The sequence below is a fragment of the Camelus ferus genome, chromosome 10, assembly GCF_009834535.1.
Source record: "Camelus ferus isolate YT-003-E chromosome 10, BCGSAC_Cfer_1.0, whole genome shotgun sequence".
NCBI classification, from domain to species: Eukaryota; Metazoa; Chordata; class Mammalia; order Artiodactyla; family Camelidae; genus Camelus; species Camelus ferus.
The window spans coordinates 44,416,850-44,436,739 of record NC_045705.1 but is presented as its reverse complement, the minus strand read 5'-3'; the positions used below and the strand labels follow the sequence as shown (position 1 = coordinate 44,436,739).

At 49.9% G+C, this 19,890-nt stretch overlaps 1 protein-coding gene across 1 annotated transcript in view; it reads left to right on the top strand.

Moving 5' to 3' along the window:
- The window catches only part of NAV2 (neuron navigator 2), a 365,374-nt gene that overhangs the window by 331,403 nt on the left and 14,081 nt on the right, over positions 1-19,890 (top strand). The window contains 9 exon segments of the mRNA XM_032488868.1: positions 148-320; positions 5,375-5,528; positions 6,624-6,786; positions 7,522-7,622; positions 9,751-9,846; positions 11,533-11,701; positions 14,978-15,213; positions 18,891-19,045; positions 19,196-19,267. Of these exon segments, the coding sequence (XP_032344759.1) occupies positions 148-320; positions 5,375-5,528; positions 6,624-6,786; positions 7,522-7,622; positions 9,751-9,846; positions 11,533-11,701; positions 14,978-15,213; positions 18,891-19,045; positions 19,196-19,267 (1,319 nt within the window).

Here is a 19,890-nt window from a genome sequence, read left to right as displayed (position 1 = left end):
CACTGACTCGAGAGCGCTGTCGGGAGCCTTTTCCATGGCGGGAGGAGAACGCGGGAGAAGCGGCCTGCTCCTCGGTCTGCATGCCTCTGGCCGAGGCCTGAGTGTTGGCCGCAGCCCCGGCCAGGCTGACGGTCTCGTGTAATTCAGTTACGCAGCTCCTTCAAGCAAGCTTTCGGGAAGAAGAAGTCCCCCAAGTCGGCATCCTCTCATTCGGACATCGAGGAGATGACGGATTCTTCGTTGCCTTCCTCACCAAAGCTGCCGCACAATGGTTCCGCGGGCTCCACTCCGCTGCTGAGGACCTCTCACTCCAACTCTCTGTAAGTCTGTCTGCCAGGGTCACTCTGGTCAGGCGACGTCTTTGGCCCCGGGAACCCTCTCAAGCAGGAATGGCTGGGGGTCCTCTTATGCTGTATCTGCTCCTTGGGTCCTGTGTGTCTTAGGTTCACCGGACCACGCGTGTTCTTGCAGTGGCTCAGGACTGGGGACGTTGAAAGAGAGAGAAAACTCGAGTTTTTGCTCTGCTGGCATCAGTGTGGATAATTAGCTGGCTCGTCTTGGGCAGGCGGCTTAGCCTCTCTTTGTTTCCATTGCTTTGTCAAATTGGGATAATTGTTGTCTACTTATCCTATCCTAGGATTAAACAGGATAAGTGGATGTGAAAAGCTACAACCGTCCTGCTGTGACAGGGAGATGATGATATAAATGTTGGCAGTTTGGGTTGAAATTCTGGTTCATTTGGGTGACAGGGCTTAGAGAGATTACACTTTTCTTCTTTGATCAAAATTTAGTGTGGACTCTTTCTCTGAGGTCAGTGCTTAGAATTTGGAAGTTTAAAAAAACGGAGAGATTCAGTGGCAGTTCTCTTTAGCGAAGGGCTCTCTGTTTCATAGAATGATTCATCACCGTGGCCTCTCCCAGTGAATTGGAAATGGGTCAGTTTGTACAGAGCTCTTCAGGAACACAGCTGGTTGAGAGAGACAGGTGATTGCTCACTTGACATTGGTTGAGATGCTGTTCCCCTGGCACCAAGGTGCCCAGCCCACCTCCCGTGGTTTCCACTGAGTGCCCAGCGATCGTTGTTCCATCAGCGTCATAGGAGACAGCCCTGTCCTCCATCTGAAAACGTAAGGCCCAGACTCTAGAGGCAAGAATAGGTTGGGGAGGGTGGAGGGGAAGGTAGAGCGCATGCTTAGCATGCATGAGGTCCTGGGTTCAGTCACCAGTACTTCCACTTAAATAAATGAATAAACCTCATTACCCTCCCCCCGAAAACATCTTTAAAAAAAAAAAAAAAGAACAGGTCAGGAATGGCTTGGGACAGACAGTCGGGGATCCAGGTGCCAGCTCAGAAGGCGACACGGCCGGCTTCCGGCAGCAGTGCAAGCGACTGCCCTTTCCCCGCGGGGCCGAATCCCACCAGAGACCTTGGTAGAGCCAGGTGAGAAGTGGAAGGAAGACCGGAGCCAAGCAGTCTGCGGGGGCAGTTCCCACGAGATCAGACAGTGCCTGGGAGAGGATGACCACGGCGCCGCGCTCAGGACAGCCTCTGAGAGAGGGTTGAGCAAGGGAGTAGGGTGGCGGTAGACACCTCCATTTCCTCACTGGTGAGCATGAGATGAATGACATCTGCGTCACTGGCGTCTTGGGAGGGCCCGGCTGAGTGCTGTGCACGCAGGGCCGCCTCCTGCTGTGCCCTCCTTCAGCCTCAGGAGGCCAGCTCTGTGGGGCCACTCCCCGGTCCACACAGCCTGCTAGCCCACCCGCTGAAGACAGCGGCCTGTGCCAGTGTCCCAAGGCCGGCCTGCCAGATGGGTGCAGGAAATGCAGGTGAGAGGGTGAGCCAGGCCTTTGTAGCACGCGGCCTGCCGGACCACACAGGAGACAGGAGGTGGAAATGAGGAGACAGCCTAGGGCCCTGATGTTTTTATCAGCCCACTCGCCGGTGCAGCACATCAGGGTCTCCATTTTACTCAGATGAGGAGCTCCTCTTCTCTCGGGGAGCACTCTGGTAGGAGGGTGGCCATGGGGACAGGCACTTCTGCTTTGGGCGAAGGTGTAAACAGGGGTCAGGGGAGAGGAGCACTGATGGCTGGACAGCAGTGCCCCTCCAGCTGCCCTGTGTGCTGGTGTGAGGGGTTAGGCCAGTGATTGGGAGTGTGAGTCCTATGTGACCTGCAGGGAGCCCAGGAGGCAAGTAAAGGACCGGCCATCATTGACTCACATGCCATCATCCCAGAGCTGGAGGGATTCTCCAAAGGGGTTGAATAGAGGTGGAGAAGAGGCAGAGGGGCAGGGTCTGAGCTCTGGGGTAGGAACCCAGGAACAGAGAGAAAACTGTTTGGAGGCAGGAGTAGTAACTAGGCCAAATGCCAAGTGGCCAAGTGAGGTAAGGGGAGGGTGGCCATGATGCACTCAGCCACATGGGGCTCCTGGAGACCATAGCGAGAGAGCGCTCTGTCCAAACCACTTACCCCATCGGGATTGGGTGGGGCTGCCTCTGGGCTCGGCAGCCCTTCCCTGACATTCCACAGCATCCATGCACACTGCAGATGTTTGTTTTGGGTCTGGTTTTCCAAAGGGTGGGCAGAAAGCAAATGCTTCTTTCCAGCCTTGAAGGGTTTATAAGAATGTGCAGATCTAGACATGAGACAGAGTTCAAAGAAGAAACCAAAGGCAGAGGAGTTGGGGCTCAGAAAATTTCCTACTCCGTGGGTGGAAGGAATGGCGGTGTGGGAAGGCAGCATTTCCCATACTCGGGCGTTTAAAATTAGGTCTTCCACCAGCCCTGCCACCTGGGCAAGACTGGCGGGAATGTGCTGGAATGAAGTGCTAGGGACTGAGTAGGAAGCGGTGAGCATCAGGCTGCTTCAGTAAGTAGCCCATGGAGCGGACGAACGTGAGTGCCCGCTGGTTGTCGTCCAGGAGCGTGGGCCCTCAGGTTCAGCAGACCCACCAGATTTGTTTCTGATTCTGGCATTTCTTATGGGCACGTCAGCCTCTTTGCCTCAGCCTCCCCATCTTTAGAACGGAGGTCATTGCAGTACCACTTCCTGGAGTTAGTGATGTCCGTGGTACCTTAAATAATGTACTGCAGATGCCTACCACAGTGGCCTACGTGTTCAGTGAGCGTTTGCGGGGCACCTGCTACGTGTGGATCAGTGACATCAGACACGACAAATGAGGTAGAGAAGAACCCTGGTCCTGGGAGCCAGCAGCCAGGCAGGGAGGGGTTATCAGTGACAGAGCAGAAGTCTAGTGCCGAAGGGACGAGGGGCAAAGGCTCCGTCCTGGGCAGTCGGCATAAGGACTAACTTAGTTGGGGCTTGTTTTCAACATCATCTCTGTGTTGTGTGTTTCTGAGAACTGGCCGATTTGAGGGGCTAACTGAAGGGCCCAGGACCTTTGGTGCAGTTACTCCCACACAGACTTTCTTCCTTCTAGTTTGCTTCCCTTTGTGACGTCATCATTGGCCAAGCTTCACAAAGTAACCCATGTGGTAAATTCCAGAAAGCAGGTCCTGAGAAAATGTGGCTTCTCTTGCTGAGAAAGCCTCCTGGGGGAAAAGCACAGACCCGGTAAAAGAGACTGCAGCAAAATGCCTTGCCGTGGACTGACAGACGGACTGACACAGTGTGAACCAAAGCCGGTTCTCTGCGGTGGACTGGAGCCTTTGAGATCTGTGCTGGGCATGGTTTGGCTAAGACCAGAGTGTCACCGTGGAACTTTGTTCAGACTTTACACTCCATTTAAACCCGGAAACCATAGTCCTTTCTCCAGAAAGAACCAGTTTCTGCATGCTCCTGCTGCAAACCTCCCAAACCAAAAAAAAGCACGACTGTCATTAAACCCTCCAAACCACAGGCTATTCACATCGCAGAGATCTGTGTGGGGGATGATCTGATTTCTAAAGACAGTTCAGCACCAAATCTGTTGACTTCAGTTTCTTATAGGTATGGAGTGGGAAGAATTATAAGATTTGAAAGAGTCCATTGGAAGTGTTAGAAGATTTTGAAGTAGAGGAGAAGTTTCCTTGGCTGCTGACAACTTTTGAAAATAAGAGGTGGTTTTGTAACTCTCGCAACAGTTCAAGTGCAGGCTGGGAAAACAGCCACAAAAAGATTTGGCTGTTCAGATGTTAAATTTTTCTTCTAGTCCTCTCTGCCCCCGAAATACAATTGCATCTCTTTTAACCATGATAATGCTTTTCCTTTGGCAGTGAGCGTTTCCACACCCTCTACCAGTTTCACATGTCAGGTTTGGTTTGGCCTCACATCCAGTACTTGGGTCTCCCGTGACCATTTCTGCAGACACCACATGCTCACCGTGCCTTTCAGAGATAATCAGCTTCAGCTTTGTAACTTTATGGGCTTGGGTTTTTTTGTTTTTTTTCTTTTTTCTGTTGTCAGTCCAAGAAATGTCAAAGCATTCTCTTTTGGATCACCGCTCACCTCAGCTCCTATAATCCTTGAAATCAACAGAACTTTTCTTATAAAATAGAACTAACTTTTCTAACATTACAATTTATCATGACTTTTACTATCTTCCACTTTGTGCTGACCTGCCAGACATCGAAAGAGCAAACCTAACTAATCAAATAAGGGACCCAGCCTGGAAGGACCACTTCTTAAGACAGAGGGACTCACGGGGTCCTGCGGTCCCCTGATCTGGTGTCCAGCTGGGGAAGGAGAACAGCTCGCCACGCTGTTGCATGCTTTCAGATAAAAGTTGGGCTTCCATGTCACATCATCCTTACTCTCTGACCACCCGAGATGTTTCTCTTCCTTGCTGTGAGCTTGTTGTAGGGATGGGGGAATAAAAGACTGCTCTCTAGACCCTTTTAGGGGAGTGGATTTTAGAATGTGTCCAGGAGAAGACTTAGCATCTTCCACCCATATCTTCAGGTTTCTTCTCCTTTTTGGCAGATAAATATCATCCTCAGATGTCTGACCCTGGAGTGTCGAATCTTAAAAACAGACAGATGACATCGTTTCTCTGAGTGGGTTTAGATCTCAGAGGCCATGTAGTGTCAGCATAGGGCCCAGCTGTGTACACATCACAGAGGCTTTCAAAGCCCCAAGGTTGCTGTTCCATTCCGCAGGCTCCTCTTTATCCCTAGATTACTGGGATTTGGCTGAAAGGGGCAACAATGCCATTCTGATTGCCAGAGCTCTGCAGAGAGAGTGTAGAGAAGCAGTAAAGTCTGTGAATTTCAAGTGCTTTGATATTTTCACCCCCAGGAAGCACAGGGCAGCTGGTTGTACAGGGTTACTCCTGAACAAACGTGATGATGGACATGGAGTGGTTGTCAGTGGGGGACTAAAAGGGGCGGAGCTCAGAGCTGTCTTGGTCGGTAACATTCCTCTTTCTCTAGCATTTCAGAGTGCATGGACAGTGAGGCCGAGACGGTCATGCAGCTCCGAAACGAGCTGAGAGACAAGGAGATGAAGCTGACCGACATCCGCCTGGAAGCCCTCAGCTCTGCGCACCAGCTGGACCAGCTCCGGGAGGCCATGAACAGGATGCAGGTGAGAGTCGGAGCGCGACTGAGCCCCAGGCTGCCCGGGAAGGAGTGCCCTCTGCCACGCCCGAGGGCTGCTTTGCCTTCCTAGCCTTGCTCTCTTTATAGGCCCTCTCTGTTGCTCAAAGCCAATCTTTTGGAAGTGTCAGAGTAACCAAGCCCCTTCACTGCCACAGCCTCCTGCCTGCAGCACTGTCTCCTGTACCTGGCCCACAAGGCTTCTACAGGATGCGTTGTCCTCTTACTCCACCACCCACTCCGAAATCCACCTTCCAGACTCTGCTCACCAGCCAAAGGGAGCCACCGACGGCCCCCTTTTCCTGCCCCAGGAATTTGTTTCCTTTCTTCCCTCCACTGGGATAGCCTTCTATACACCCTTCCCTCAAGGCCCAGCCTGATGCCTCTTCCTCTGCAAAGCTTTTCCAAGTCCTGCAGCTTCAAGAGTTAGTGCCCTGACCTGAATTCCTATAGATTTGTTTGTAGGGCCCTTCTCTCCTGCCGCGGATTGAAGGCTTTTGAGTCTTCTGAGCTATTATTTTGCACCCCTTTCTCTGGATGTAGCACCAGTGCTTAACACACAGTAGGTTCTTCGTAAATATTCAGAGAGTGAAAGAACACTGTGAGTTCTACTAAATTTCCCAAGGGAGGTTCCTTGGGACACTTTCCACGAGAAGCTCTGTGAAAGGAAAGCGCCTTGATCAAATATGTTTAGGAAGTACTGCCCCTCTCAGATTCACAACGCATATACCAACTCATTAAAGTTCTGAGAAGTCGTGCAGTAAAGGTCTGGGTTGAGAAACCCAAAGTTTCTCAAATTTCTCAGGTAAGACTTTTTCCACCTTCCACTCAGACTCTGGGAGACATTTCTGAGGTCTTGTTAAAGGCCAGGTCTCGAAAAAGACAGCCCCTCCCCTGCTGGAGAGGTCTTGTGTATCCAGCAAGGGCAGGGGACACTGTTGAATCTCTCTGATGGTGTAACTTACTCCATCTCGCCTGAGATTCCCACTCGATCCCTGCAGAGAACTTTTAAATCCCTCCTCCATAAAAGGCTTTTTTGCATTGTATCCACCTAGTAAGTGAGCTTCTCCCTTACCCTTCGCAGAGTGAAATAGAGAAGCTGAAAGCTGAGAATGACCGGCTGAAGTCGGAGTCACAAGGCAGTGGTTGCAGCCGGGCGCCCTCCCAGGTGTCCCTCTCTGCCTCCCCAAGGCAGTCCATGGGCCTCTCCCAGCACAGCCTGAACCTCGCAGAGTCAAGCAGCCTGGGTGAGTGGTGTCACCGGGCCTGCAGCAGGCACTCTGGTCTCTAAGCAGAAGCCCCAGGATGAGCAGAGCAGCAGATCAAATGGAGAGGCAGCAAGCGTGTGTGCACTTAGGGTGTGCGTGTGTCTGGGTGTGCGTCTGCTACCAACATGAGCCCAGCCGTTAGACTGCTGTCATGCTTCGCTCCAGCGCCCCAGTTTCTCCAGGCTGTGAGCTTGGATCCCCTCGCCCACCATGCTGAGTTTTGTTCGACCCATTTTAAGAGGCTGACCTGCAAGCTGTATGCTACATACAACCCCTGCCCCCCCACCCTACCCCATGGTAGCCAGTCCCACCTGGGCAGTGGCTTGGTTTATGACCTTCCTGCCTTCGGGCTGGATTCCAGGCTGTGTGGTAGTTAGCAACCATGATCCAGGTTTTCATTGTAAGCACATCGAGACTGACGCTTTGAGTTCTTATCCATGATGCTGCTGTTGCTAGCGTTTCGGTTGAGTCTCCCTCGCACTTCCATTTGGCAAGGCACGTCGTCAGCCTGCTGGCTCCTTGGTTGGTCCACTGTTGGTTTCTGTGGTTGCATCCTCCATTCTGCCCTCGCCCCTTCCCCTGCCCCCACCCCACGCCCCCCCGCACCCTGACACCTGGTTTGTCCCGCTGCCGTGCTGATAGGCGGCGGGGGTGTCAGGAAGCCGGCTTTGCTGTCCCCACGTGCCTAAGGCTGTTGATGTTTTCCATTCGCAGACATGTTGCTGGATGACACTGGTGAATGCTCGGCTCGGAAGGAAGGAGGCAGGCATGTTAAGATAGTTGTCAGCTTTCAGGAGGAAATGAAGTGGAAGGAGGTTAGTTGGATCCCTCCCCCTGCTCTGCCTGTCCCTGCGCCAGGTAGAACTACCTAGCGTAGCGATCTCATCCTTACACCCTGCCACCTCGGAGCCTGCGGGGACTCGGAAATAGTACTAACGCTTTCCCTAACTCACGCTAAACCCCAGCAGCATTTCGACACGGTGGAAGTGAGCCAACGGCCATTCCCTGTCTCTTATGTTTGGAACATCTACGAAGAGCCCTAAAGATGGCCCGTGTTGCACTTTCATGTCACTAACTAAACACTCGCATCAGTCAGAGATGGCTTTTCTGAATTTAATCTCTTCCCAAAGCTCTTCAAAGGCAGCTAAGCACATGTAGCACAGAAGGTACAGAAGAGCAAATTCAGCCGACCAGGAGCACCAGTTTTAGCCAGTTGTCAGAGGCTGCTGACCAGGTAGACGCTGGGAGACAGAGGCGGCCAAGCCCGGCAGATCGCAGGAGGCTCGAAGTGAAGGTGGCGGGGCGTCCTGACTCACTGAGGCTGGAGGGGGGCAGTCCTGAGTTTTCTGAGCAGTTTCTGTTCTATTCTCTTCCAGGGTCTAGAGTTTGTACCCCTATAAGCAACTGTCTCAGGGTATGGGTGGGGATTGGCAACCAGAGTCGATTTTTAGTCATTGATTAAATCCAAATGATGCTCTGAATGACCATCTCTCAGATACATGGGAAGACTCAGGAGTCCCTAATTTACGTCCCTTTGAGTTTTTTGTTTGATTGTTATTTCTTAATATTCTAGCCAACATGCTAGTGTTGTCTCTGAGAGCTAGGGAGCCCGCAGTGCCCTCCAGAACAAAGCGTCTGCAGCCAGACTTCTCTGCCAGGGGATGCCACTCTGTGGCTGGCTGTCTAGACTCACTGAAGGGGGTAACCCCAGGATTTTGGAGCTGCCAGGGGTTTGAGCATCACCTAGCCTAAAGGATCCAATAAATAGCTTGATTTTCAGAGCTTAGCTAGCAGAGTGATAAACTATCAAGGGGAAGTCTGTTCTTAGAACATTCTGTTAACAAATGCAAGTGATACTTGTGAATGCATTTTATTCTAATGATCATCAGCACAAATAGATCTTATATTTAACAAAAGTTTGAGTCTGAGTCACTTTCAAAAATTGCATTGTTCTGGACTACCCCAGCACCCAGATGAGGTTGGTTGTCCAGGTGTGATCTCCATTTTACAGTTGAGAAACCAAGACCCAAGCATCACTTACCTAAGGCTGTGAGGCAAGTGGTGGGGCCAGACCACCTCACGGCAAGATTGGTGCTCTTTTCTCCACTGATTCTGCTTAACTGCCAAATACACCCTCTTCCCACCTCCCTCACGCTCCTAATTCTATATTCTTATGAGCATGTCAGATACTTTAAAATCAAACACGATGGAATGTTCTATTAGCTTGCCTTTAATCAGTATGATCAGTTAGCCCCCACTATGCAGAGCCCTGCAGGCAGAGATACAAAAGAAGTAGGAAAAGATGATTGTGAACTTCCTGGAGTCTGACTAGTTTTCTGAACTGAGCATGTTTTAACTTTTAATTAGAAGAAAAGAAATCAATACTATTTAAAAAAGAAGAAGAAGAAGAAGAAGAAATAGAAACATAGTCTATCCTGAAGGAGTTTAAGATCTAGCAAGGAGACAAACTTGATAGACAGATAAGACAGAAACACCTAAAAATAAATGAGTGCAGAGTACACATATAAATTGTGTACAGAACTATTGAAGTGGTGTGAACTCTGAGCCTGGTGGGTTAATCATTGAAGGCTTCCTGGAAGAGGTGAGTTTGTAAGCAAAGTTTGGAAAGACGGGATAGCAGAAAGGGGAGAGCATTCCATGCAAGGGTCTACACACTATACAGGGTACACGCTTGGTAGAAGGCTCTAGATTCCAGAGAGGAGATCCTCTCTCCCTGACCCACAGGTTGCTGTATTAGCAATAGAGGAGGAGAGTGTTTAAGACTGTAGCATTCAATCTAAGTCACAGCTGGTGTTAAAACAATAGGAATTTTATTCCCCTCTCAAATCGTTGGTGGAGTTCTAAGACAATCTGAGTCCTCTGCTAAACTGAGTCAAAAGAGATCCACCCATTTTTCACCTGCGTACATTTCCTTGCCCTTAGGATTCCAGACCACACCTCTTTCTCATTGGCTGCATTGGCGTTAGTGGCAAGACCAAGTGGGATGTGCTCGATGGGGTGGTTAGACGGCTGTTCAAAGTAAGTGTTTCATGAAGACGGCTGTGCCGGTCTCTCTCCCCGAGCGGGGGCCTGGGCTTAGGGAGGGAACGGGAGGTTTGTGTCCAGAACCTGGTCATTTCTCGGGCCTGTCCCCTCTCCCACATCCTTATGATGCTGGGACCTGTGAACAGAAGGAGGAAGGTAAGTACAGACTGGGAACAGGCCCAACTGTTCTTGTCTGCCCTTGGCAGGGGTTGGCCAGCCAGTAAGAGTCATTCCCTGGCCTTGAGCGATTATTTGAGCCTCTCATGGTGAACTGCTCATGTCCACATTCTCTCTTCACCTTAGAATTGTGTCCTGTTGAGTATGTTTTGCAGTGTGTGTCCTGTGGCTGGGGCTGAGACATCAGATTTCCCTCCTTCATCTGAGGGGAGAGGATTTGATCTAGCGTGCCTGGCGTCCTGTGCCAACACTTTCAGAGTCTGCGATTTGCACTCCAAGTGACACTGACTTCTGATCCATGGCCAGTGTCAAAGATGTTGGCATAGTTATTTTTCTGTTCATTCTAATCCCATCATTGGAGTGGGTGTTTGCCACAGGAGAAAAAACTAATGAGTATCGAGGTGAACCTTGACATACTAAGTGGTTTGAAAGAAGCTTTTGGTACATTTTTTCTATTGACTTGAAATAGGTTAACAACCAGAAGTGTTCATTAATCATATCCCCTGAGTACGAATAATGGCCCACATTTTTTGAGCCAGAGATCACATTGGTCTCCTTGAGTTGGTCTGATTTCAAAACCTGACTTTTAACCAGTGCACTCCAGTCTCCTAACATCTAGACTCAGGAGGCTTCACACACAGGAAATTCTGTTGTCTGACCAAAGCTCGCTCCCCGTCTTGGCGGGCCATCTGTAGAACTGTGACCAGGTGAGGGACAGGCGTGGCCTAGGGCAGCCCAGGTCTGCTCCCCCAGCCTAAACCTGGTCTCTGCTGGCGTGCCGTTGGACATCTTTGGATTAGAAGGACGACAGTGTGGACAAAAAGGTTCTGTGGGGAGTCACACATGAGGAAATAGGGCCATTAAAGGGAGAGGCTTGTTATCAGCCTTCTGCCCACAGACCTTCATTCCAAGTTCAATGACCTACAACCTTTTGGTCACTCACCTAAGAGGGAACACCTTCCAAACTCCACACACATTGGCTTCTTTAGAACTCAAGAGTTGCTTTTTTTCTAGCAGCCCCAGGTTTTGTTCCCTTTGTCAATAGGATGGGCCTTGACCTGAGCCAAAAGAAGGGGCTGGTAGAGAGATTTCTTGTCCATTACTTTTTCATGCATCTTCCAGCACACCTCACAGGTCCCTGACGTCTTCAAGACTTCAGCTGAACTTAGAGGACAGGCAGCCTAACATTTCTGTGCTTGGTTCATCCAGACTAAACGTCCACCATCCTGTTAGGGTTTCCCACCCCCCACCCCCATACCACCATCACTAAGCAAATAAATCTGTATTTTAAGAGGCCTGTGGTACGAGGGCTTCATCCCCACAGAAAGTCAGCTCTTCTGTCCCTCGTTCCACAGTGTTGGTATTTCAACTCAGGCATCAGCTGAGACAGAGGAGAAGGTGACTGTAAATCACCCAGTGAAAACATGAGTCATGGGCAGATTTTTGGCCACGTGTTTGACGGGGTCTTTATTTTGTTTTTTTTTTTGTTGTTTTTTTTTCCAGGAATACATCATTCATGTCGATCCGGTGAGTCAGCTGGGGCTGAATTCAGACAGCGTCCTCGGCTACAGCATTGGGGAGATCAAACGCAGCAACGCTTCCGAGACCCCTGAGCTCCTCCCCTGCGGCTACCTGGTCGGAGAGAACACGACCATCTCCGTGGCTGTCAAAGGTACTCCGGCCGCCCGCAGACGCGGGAGCTTTGGGAGCCACAGTCCTTGTTCTGTGACTTGGCACAGGAAACCGTGGCCGCAGTTGTGTTGGGGCACATGTATGCGGGTTGTATTTTTTTTCCCTTCCACCACAGTTACTCTTACCTAAGCAAGCTGAACAGTCTTTAGCTTTTTCGACCTCCGTCAGGTACAAATAATTAGAGTTTATTGCTGAAATTACATAACAAAAGATCCCATTAGCCTTATGACTCTGAGATGATGGAATCTTAATAACCCTGTTGACATGGGGCTCAGCCGATTACTGGTGAGTTACTCTTGCCAGAGAGCCTTGGACTCGGTCCCTTTCTGCAGATGGGGAAAGCATGATTTGCTGTAGGCTAGCGAGGGGTCGCGAGGAGCACGCTGAGGAAATGCTGGAGCTCTTGCCCACGCATGATGCTGCTGGAGCTTCCTGTGGCCTCATCAGCTAGAGACGTTACGCCCCAGGCCAGAGTGGGTTCCGTGGAACTCTAGGCCCACAGAGAATTTTGGGAAAAAAAAGTTCATGGCCAAATAAGTCTGGGAAACTGCATCATTGCCATCATCCGGGTTGGGAGGCAGCGGGGCGGGCGTGTATTGGTACTCTATGAAGGCTTTGTTAGTGTCCTAACTCTTAGAGCTGCTAAGCAGGCTGTGTGTGATCCAGTCTGACACAGATGTATTTGACCAGAGAGTCCTTTTTCCTGTATTTTATGAACCACCTAAAGAATAGACTGATAAACACTGCAGAACAGAATGACAGACATAGAACGAACAGACTGATAAACTCAACTTTCAAGGTGCCTTGTTTCTATTCTGTAAGACACTGATCTCAGCTGTAGATTTAACAGTGCGGCTTGGGGGTTGTTTGATACAAGTTTGGTTTCCTGGTTGGGAGGTTTTCCAAAAGCACCCCCAGCGTTCCTCATCAGCAGGAATGACGATCTCACTCTGTTGGCGACAGGTGGCATATTTTTGTTTGAGCCTCACACAAGCCTTATCTTGCAAGCAAGTCGAATTCCACAGTTGTGGCCTCGGGCCACAGATGCCAGAAACCTACTCAAAACTAAATTCAGCAAAAAAAAAAAAAAAAAAAAAAAAAAGGAAACATAGGCTCAGGTACCTGGAAAATCCCAGAATATACTTCAGGCATAACTGGATCCAGGTGCTCCTGGCAGTGCCATCGGTACTAGGCCTCCGTCACTCAGCTTCGCTTATTTTTTGAGCTTTCTTCACATGGCTGATGAGTGGCCCTGATTCATCCTGCTAGCTTAGGAAGCAAAAAGGGAGTGTCTTTCTGGACAAGTGTGAGAGAAAAATTCTTAGAGGTGATTCTTAGGTGAGTCAAATGCCCATCACCAAATCAGTCATTGTGACCAGGGAAAGGTGCTCACAAGCCCACGCCCCTGGTGGATGAAGGTGTGGGGTCAGCCCTGCTGGAACCACCTGAAATGAACTCCGTATCAGAAAGAAGAGTCCCACTGTAAGGGGAAGGAAGGAGGGCTGACGAGCACACCCTGACCACAACTGTCCACTCCAAGAACCCTGTAAGGAAAGCTGGATTCATCATGAGCTTACATTGCATTTTATCCATGCCAATGAGCAGGTGAGCACTGCAAGCCCTAAAGAGTGAAAGGAGTGCCCCACTGCAGAGACCAGACCAGACCTCTGCAGAAACGGCGACAAGACCATCTGCCCCTGTGGAACAGGTCGCCCCACCACAGAGCCGGATCTGGTGCTGGGTCGGCACAGTCAGGTTGTTTTAGCATCTGGAGGGATCAGCGCAGGTTTATTTTTAATCAAGACACGACTCTTCTGTCTTCTGGTAGTACTTGACACTTAGACCTTCAAGGCACTAAAAACCACTCAAGGATTTGAGCTTTCGAAAGAGATCCGTGAGCTGCAGAGGACTGACTTCAGTGGAACCAGGAGAGGGGCTGTGGCTTTGTGTGCTCTGAAGTGAGTTGGTCTGCAAAGTAGTCACCCCCGGGGGGCGGATTATGTCAAGAGACCAAAACAGCCACATATATGCTGAGAGAGCGGTTTCAGGGAGTTTTGATTCCCACCTCATGTTTGTTATTAAGTTTCAACAGGACACCCCACCCTCCATACTTGGCATTGAGCTTTGAGCCACTGTAGTCTCTGTTGAGGCCACTTCCAGGAAAGTTTTAGACCTGTACCCAGAAGATGTCATTTGGGATTCTTCATCAGGACAATCCTAGAACAGTTCTTGCATTCAGGAGCTATTCTCAGTTGTGGAGGATTGGAAATAAGCATATGGATGCATTAGGAGGGTCTGTTTGCAGTGAATAATTATGTGGATGGAAGATGCTGTTATAAAACAATAAATGCTTTTCAGTTTACTTTTTACCTACATATACTGGTTTCTTTTTTTAAATTTATTTTTATTTTTATCTTTTTTGTTGAAATTTAGTTGATTACCACATTGTGTTAGTTCCAGGTGTACAGCAAAGTGATTCAATGTTCTCTCTCTATATAGAATATATACATATTCTTTTTCAGATTCTTTTCCATTATAGGTTATTACAAGATACTAAATCATATACTGGTTTTTTGAGGTGCTTATTTAATAGAATTACTTTAGGTTCTGGACAGATATCCTTGGCTGAATCCTCTCTTGGCAGTGATATCAAGAAAGGCAACAGCGCTGAGTAATGAAGTTGTCCTGGGGGGACGGGGAAAGATGTTTCCTCTTAATGTTGCTGAGGCTCAGATGTCTCAGCAGGTAGCATTTCAGCCTAGGTCTTCCAGTATTCACATCCCTGAATCCTTGTGTTTTTCCTCATTTTAACGATAAGAGTGTTGCTACCTTCCTGGTCCATGAGTGTGGGCAGCAGTGCACCTGGCACGCAGGAGAGGACAGGGTGAAGAGGCAGCCCCAGGATCCGGGTGGACATGGGGGATTCACGTTAGTTTTAGCAAACACCATCGGTAATGGTAAATCCAGACAGACAAGCAGGGCTCTCAGTCTTAGGAATTGTGCAGAGAGTGGATGAGGACAGAGGGTCCAGATACTAAAGGTGAATCTGAGTCTGAGGAGGTCAGCCAAGCCAAGGGCCAGAGCACGGAGTGCTGGTGAGCAGGGAGCCTGCGGTGTCCCTGGGTGGGTGGGGGTCTCAGATGAGGGGGCTGCGCGGGAAAGGGCTGGCTTCAGGTTTTGGCAGTCCAGGTAAGCAGGCACAGAGACCCACCCTCTCTGCAGGGCTGCAAACACTTCCTGTCTCTCTCAAATGCAGGACTTGCAGAAAACAGCCTGGACTCTCTGGTGTTTGAGTCCCTGATCCCCAAGCCCATCCTGCAGCGCTATGTCTCCCTGCTGGTGGAACACCGGCGGATCATTCTCTCTGGGCCCAGCGGCACTGGGAAAACCTACCTGGCCAACCGGCTGTCAGAGTACCTGGTACTCCGGGAGGGACGGGAGCTGACAGACGGGGTCATCGCCACCTTCAACGTGGACCACAAGTCCAGCAAGGTGAGGAGGTCATTTGGAGGCTGCTTCCTAGCCACGGGTCACTTTTTGGCCCTTTCAGAACTATTGATGCTGCCGCCACCCTGATGGCAAAGCAGCGTTTCCTACAATGCTCACCTTTGGTGGTTTTAGAAGCCTGGAGAAGGAGGTCAGAATGAAACTAGCAGAAAGGAAGGCTTTGACCCAAAACTTCCCAGTAAGACGCTCCGTCTGTAAGTCGAGGTCATTCGTTTCTTACTTCCTCACTGTGGGTCAGGCATGATGCTTAGTGATGGCAGTACTTTAAGGTCAACCCAGATGCATCCACTTCAGAGCAGCAGGAATTTATCGTGTGCCTAGTAGGTGCTATTGTTTTTCCAAAATGAAACCTCCTTGTGTAAAACAACAGTAACAGTAAGAACAACAGCCCACATTTATAGACTGCCCCAGGACCAGCAAATCAGCCACCCCACAGCAGTACCTTCGAGGGAGTAGTTGTCATGATCCCATTTTATAGAGGAGGAAACTGAGGCCCGAGGCAGATGGCCATGTACCTAAGCCCACTGACATGGTCCTAAGAAGTAGACTGGAGCCCAAGTCGATGTCTTAGACCCCAGAGCCAGCAAATAGGTTCCATCCTGCCTCACAGGGAGTGATAGAACATTTGGACAGTCTGACCTAGTCCCATCCTAGGGTTGTGAGGTATTTTCTCAAACCTGTTTATTATCCACGCAGTGGGATTTGGGTAATTCCCTCTGCCTGGCCCTCTGCAAAGGGGCTGGAGAGTCAAAGGTGAATTGGCAGTGATTCTTTGACCTGAAAAGTCACCTGGTGTCCTTGAAGATGCAGATTCCTAGACCTCGTTCCTTGATGATCTCTCAGTGGGTTGTGGGGCCGGGGATCCCCGCCGTGCACAACTTCCCCAAGTGACTCAGGTGTAGAGGCAGGACTAGAGGGGAGTGGTCAGAACCCCTGTATCGAGGTCCTCTGTGCATAAGCTCAGGGAAGGCTCGCTCTCAGGACCAGTGAGAGCAGGCTCCCAGGCACATGACTGGGCGTGGAACCAGGCTGGGTTTCAGTCCCCACTCTCCCTCCCCTCAGCTGCGCAGCCTCATACAGAGCACAGCTCCCCAACCGTACCCCACTGCATAAGGGAGGGAGGGCTCCAGCGCCTCAGGAGTCCTGTTTCTGTCAGGTGCCTGAGGCCATGAACCCACAGTGGAGAGGAACTAAAAGAAGGAAAAATGACTGGTAACTTTAAAAGTTAGGGCTGTTTCTTTTTCTTTTTGTTTTTAATGGAGTATAGTTGATTTACAGTGTTGTGCTAGTTTCTAGTGTACAGCAGAGGGGTTCAATTATACATATATACATATTCTTTTTCATATTCTTCTTCATTATAGGCCATTACAAGATATTGAATATAGTTTCCTCTGCTATATAGCAGAACCTTGTTGTTTATCTGTTTTATATATAGTAGTTTGTATCTGCTAATCCTAAACTCCTACTAATTTATCCCTCCTCTACTCCCCCTTTTCCCCTTTGGTAACCTTAAGTTTTCTATACCTGTGAGTCTGTTTCTGTTTTGTAATAAGGTCATTTGTATCATTTTTTTAGATTCCACATTTAAGTGATATCATATGTTACTTGTCTTTCTCTGCCTAACTTCACTTAGTATGATAATCTCTAGGTCCATCCACGTTGCTGCAAATGGCATTATTTCATCCTTTTTATGGCTAAGTAGTATTCCATTGTGTGTGTGTGTGTGTGTGTTTGTGTGTGTATCACATCTTCATTAGCCATTTATCTGTTGAGGGACATTTAGGTCGCTTCCATGTCTTGGCTGTTGTAAATAGTGCTGCTGTGAACATTAAGGTGCATGTATCTTTTCAAATTAGTTTTAATTTTTTCTGGATATATTCCCAGGAGTAGGATTGCTGGATCATATGGAAACTGTATTTTTAGTTTTTTGAGGACTCTCCATACTGTTTTCCGTAGTGGCTGCACCAAATGACATTCCTATCAACAGTGTAGAAAGTTTCCTTGTTCTCCACACCCTCTCCAGTATTTATTGTTTGTAGACTTTTTAATGCTGACCATTCTGACCAGTGTGTGGTGATACCTCACTGTAGTTTTGATTTGCATTTCTCTTATACTTAGCAGTGCTACGCATCTTTTCATGTGCCTATCGGCGATCTGTATGTCTTCTTTGGAAAAATGTCTATATGGATCTTCTGCTCATTTTTTGATTGGGTTGTTCGTGGTTTTTGTTACTGAGTGGTATGAGCTGTTTGTATAGTCTGGAAACTAAGCCCTTATCAGTTGCATAGTTTGCAATATTTTCTCCCAGTTCTCCCAGCCCATAGGTTATCTTCTTGTTTTGTTTATTGTTTCCTTTGCTGTGCAAAAGCCTGTAAGTTTGCTGAGATCCTGTTGGTTTATTTTTGCCTAGATTTCTCTTGCCTTGGGAAATGACCTGGGAGAACATTGCTGTGATTCATGTCAGAGAATGTTTTGTCTGTTTTCTCTTCTAAGTGTCTTACTTTTAAGTCTTAAGCCACTTTGAGTTTATTTTTGTGTACGGCTTGAAGAGTTGGGCTTTTTCTATTGCTACAAGCCGCATTTTGACTTGTAAGGGAGGCCTGGGTGTATCTATGTGTTTATATGAAGCAGAGGAGATAGGACATTCCAAGCAACCAGGCCAGCATGCAGGACAGTCTGCCATGGGGAAGTGCATACCCTGAGGCAGATGCCAAGTCCAGATCCAGCCCTGCTGCCGACCTTCTGTGCTATCTCAGGCTGGTCACCTGACTTGGATGTGCCTCAGCTTCCCCATCTGTAAAATGGAATCATAGTGCCCACCCCAGAGGTTTATCGGGGGCCACAGAAGTTCCTATGTGTGAGGCCCCTAGAGCAGTACTTGGCACAAGGTCACGCTCCATCATCATTGTCATGATAATACCATCAGGCAGTTGTTCTGGCTTCACCGCTGGTCCTTAGCTCACTGTTTTGGCCTTTCCCCATTGCACATTCTTTTTTCCCTTCCTTTTCTGACACACCCCTCACCCCAGCTGTGCTGGGCTGCGTTCTAGTTCCAGGTCCAGACAACGCACCACCCATTCTTCACAGTTAAGGCCAGAGCTTACCCTTTGGACTTCCCAAGGCCCCCTGTGCGAGGAGACCACGCCCCCTGCACCACTCACTGTCCGTCTGCCCCAGCGCTCATCAGCAGGATGCGTGTGCATCGGGGGGCAGGGGAGGAGGTCTTCGCTGTATTGATTCATCAGTGTAAATGGCTCATAGTGCTGTGGATGCACAGAGATGTACGAGGCACCTGCCCTCAGGAGCTTCCTGGGAGGTTGGCATAAATCAAGAAAAGTGACAGCACTTCTAGAGAGTGGTAGAGTGGTAGAGCAGGTGCGCAGCCATGTCTGGGCACCCCTGCGGTGCCATGCTCTTGCCCGGGGCTGAAGGTTTGCTGTTACCTTGCAAATTCCAGAAGGCAGGACCCAGGCCTTCCTTTCCCCTGCCCGCCCGAGTCTCCTGAGCCCAAGCTGAAGCAGGCAGGCCCTCAGCATGTGTTTCCCGCGCGGCCTGGGGAAGGGCCTCTGCCGGTTTTGGCCGGGCAGAGGGAAGACCCTGAGCATACGCAGCTTCATCTTCGTGGGGGTGTTCACTCACTTGCTCCTGCCCGACCGCCACAGGAGCTGCGCCAGTACCTGTCCAACCTCGCGGACCAGTGCGCCAGTGAGAACAACGCTGTGGACATGCCTCTGGTCATCATCCTGGACAACCTGCATCACGTCAGCTCCCTGGGCGAGATCTTCAATGGGCTACTCAACTGCAAGGACCACAGATGGTACAGGCTGCTCTGGACCTCCTGGCCCCGGGGGAGACGTGTACTACAGGGGGCGCAGGGGTGGCAGCCAGCAGCCATTCAGCTGACACTTAGGTGCCCTGGGGCGCTGAGAGACCTCCCACAGCTACTTGTCCTTCATCTCTCCCACAGCCCTTACATAATTGGCACAATGAACCAGGCTACCTCTTCCACTCCCAACCTGCAGCTACATCACAACTTCAGGTAAGCTGTCGCTTTTTGAGTCCCTGTTACATGCCGGGAACTATGGGCATTTTTCCCAGCTTAGCTCACTTGATTCTCACAACAGCCTCAAGTCCTTACATTTATCCTTCTCAGTTTACAAACAAGGAAAATTAAGTGACTCATGAGTGTGAGGTCACGCAGCCAGTCATTGGCAGAGCTGACTTGAACCCAGGTCCCTGACTCTAAGCTCTGGGTTAGTGGTGCCAGGGCGGCGGCTCTGGGCAGGGGCTGGAGGCACGCGATGCTGCCCATCACCAGTGGTGCATCTCTTGATCCCAAGTACACATGAGCAGTGAAAGCCCTTGCTTAGGACGGTCCCCATGGAGCGAGGTCTGTGTCTGTGGCCTTCGAGCTCCAGCCGCTGTGAACCCTTTGCCCCAACCCCGAACTGGGCTCTCCCGCGGCGGGGTGTCATGTGAGGTCATGTGGCCGCTCGCCTTGCCGTTGCTAAATGCCTCTTGCCCTGTCCTGACACCCAGCTGACTCCAGATACTCCTCTCCTGCCTGGGCCCTTAGATGAGGGTGAACAGCCGTCTCCTGGGTGAGACCCCCTGGCCCATTTTCAATGGCTACTCTGCGGGCATCTCTGCTGAAGGTCGACC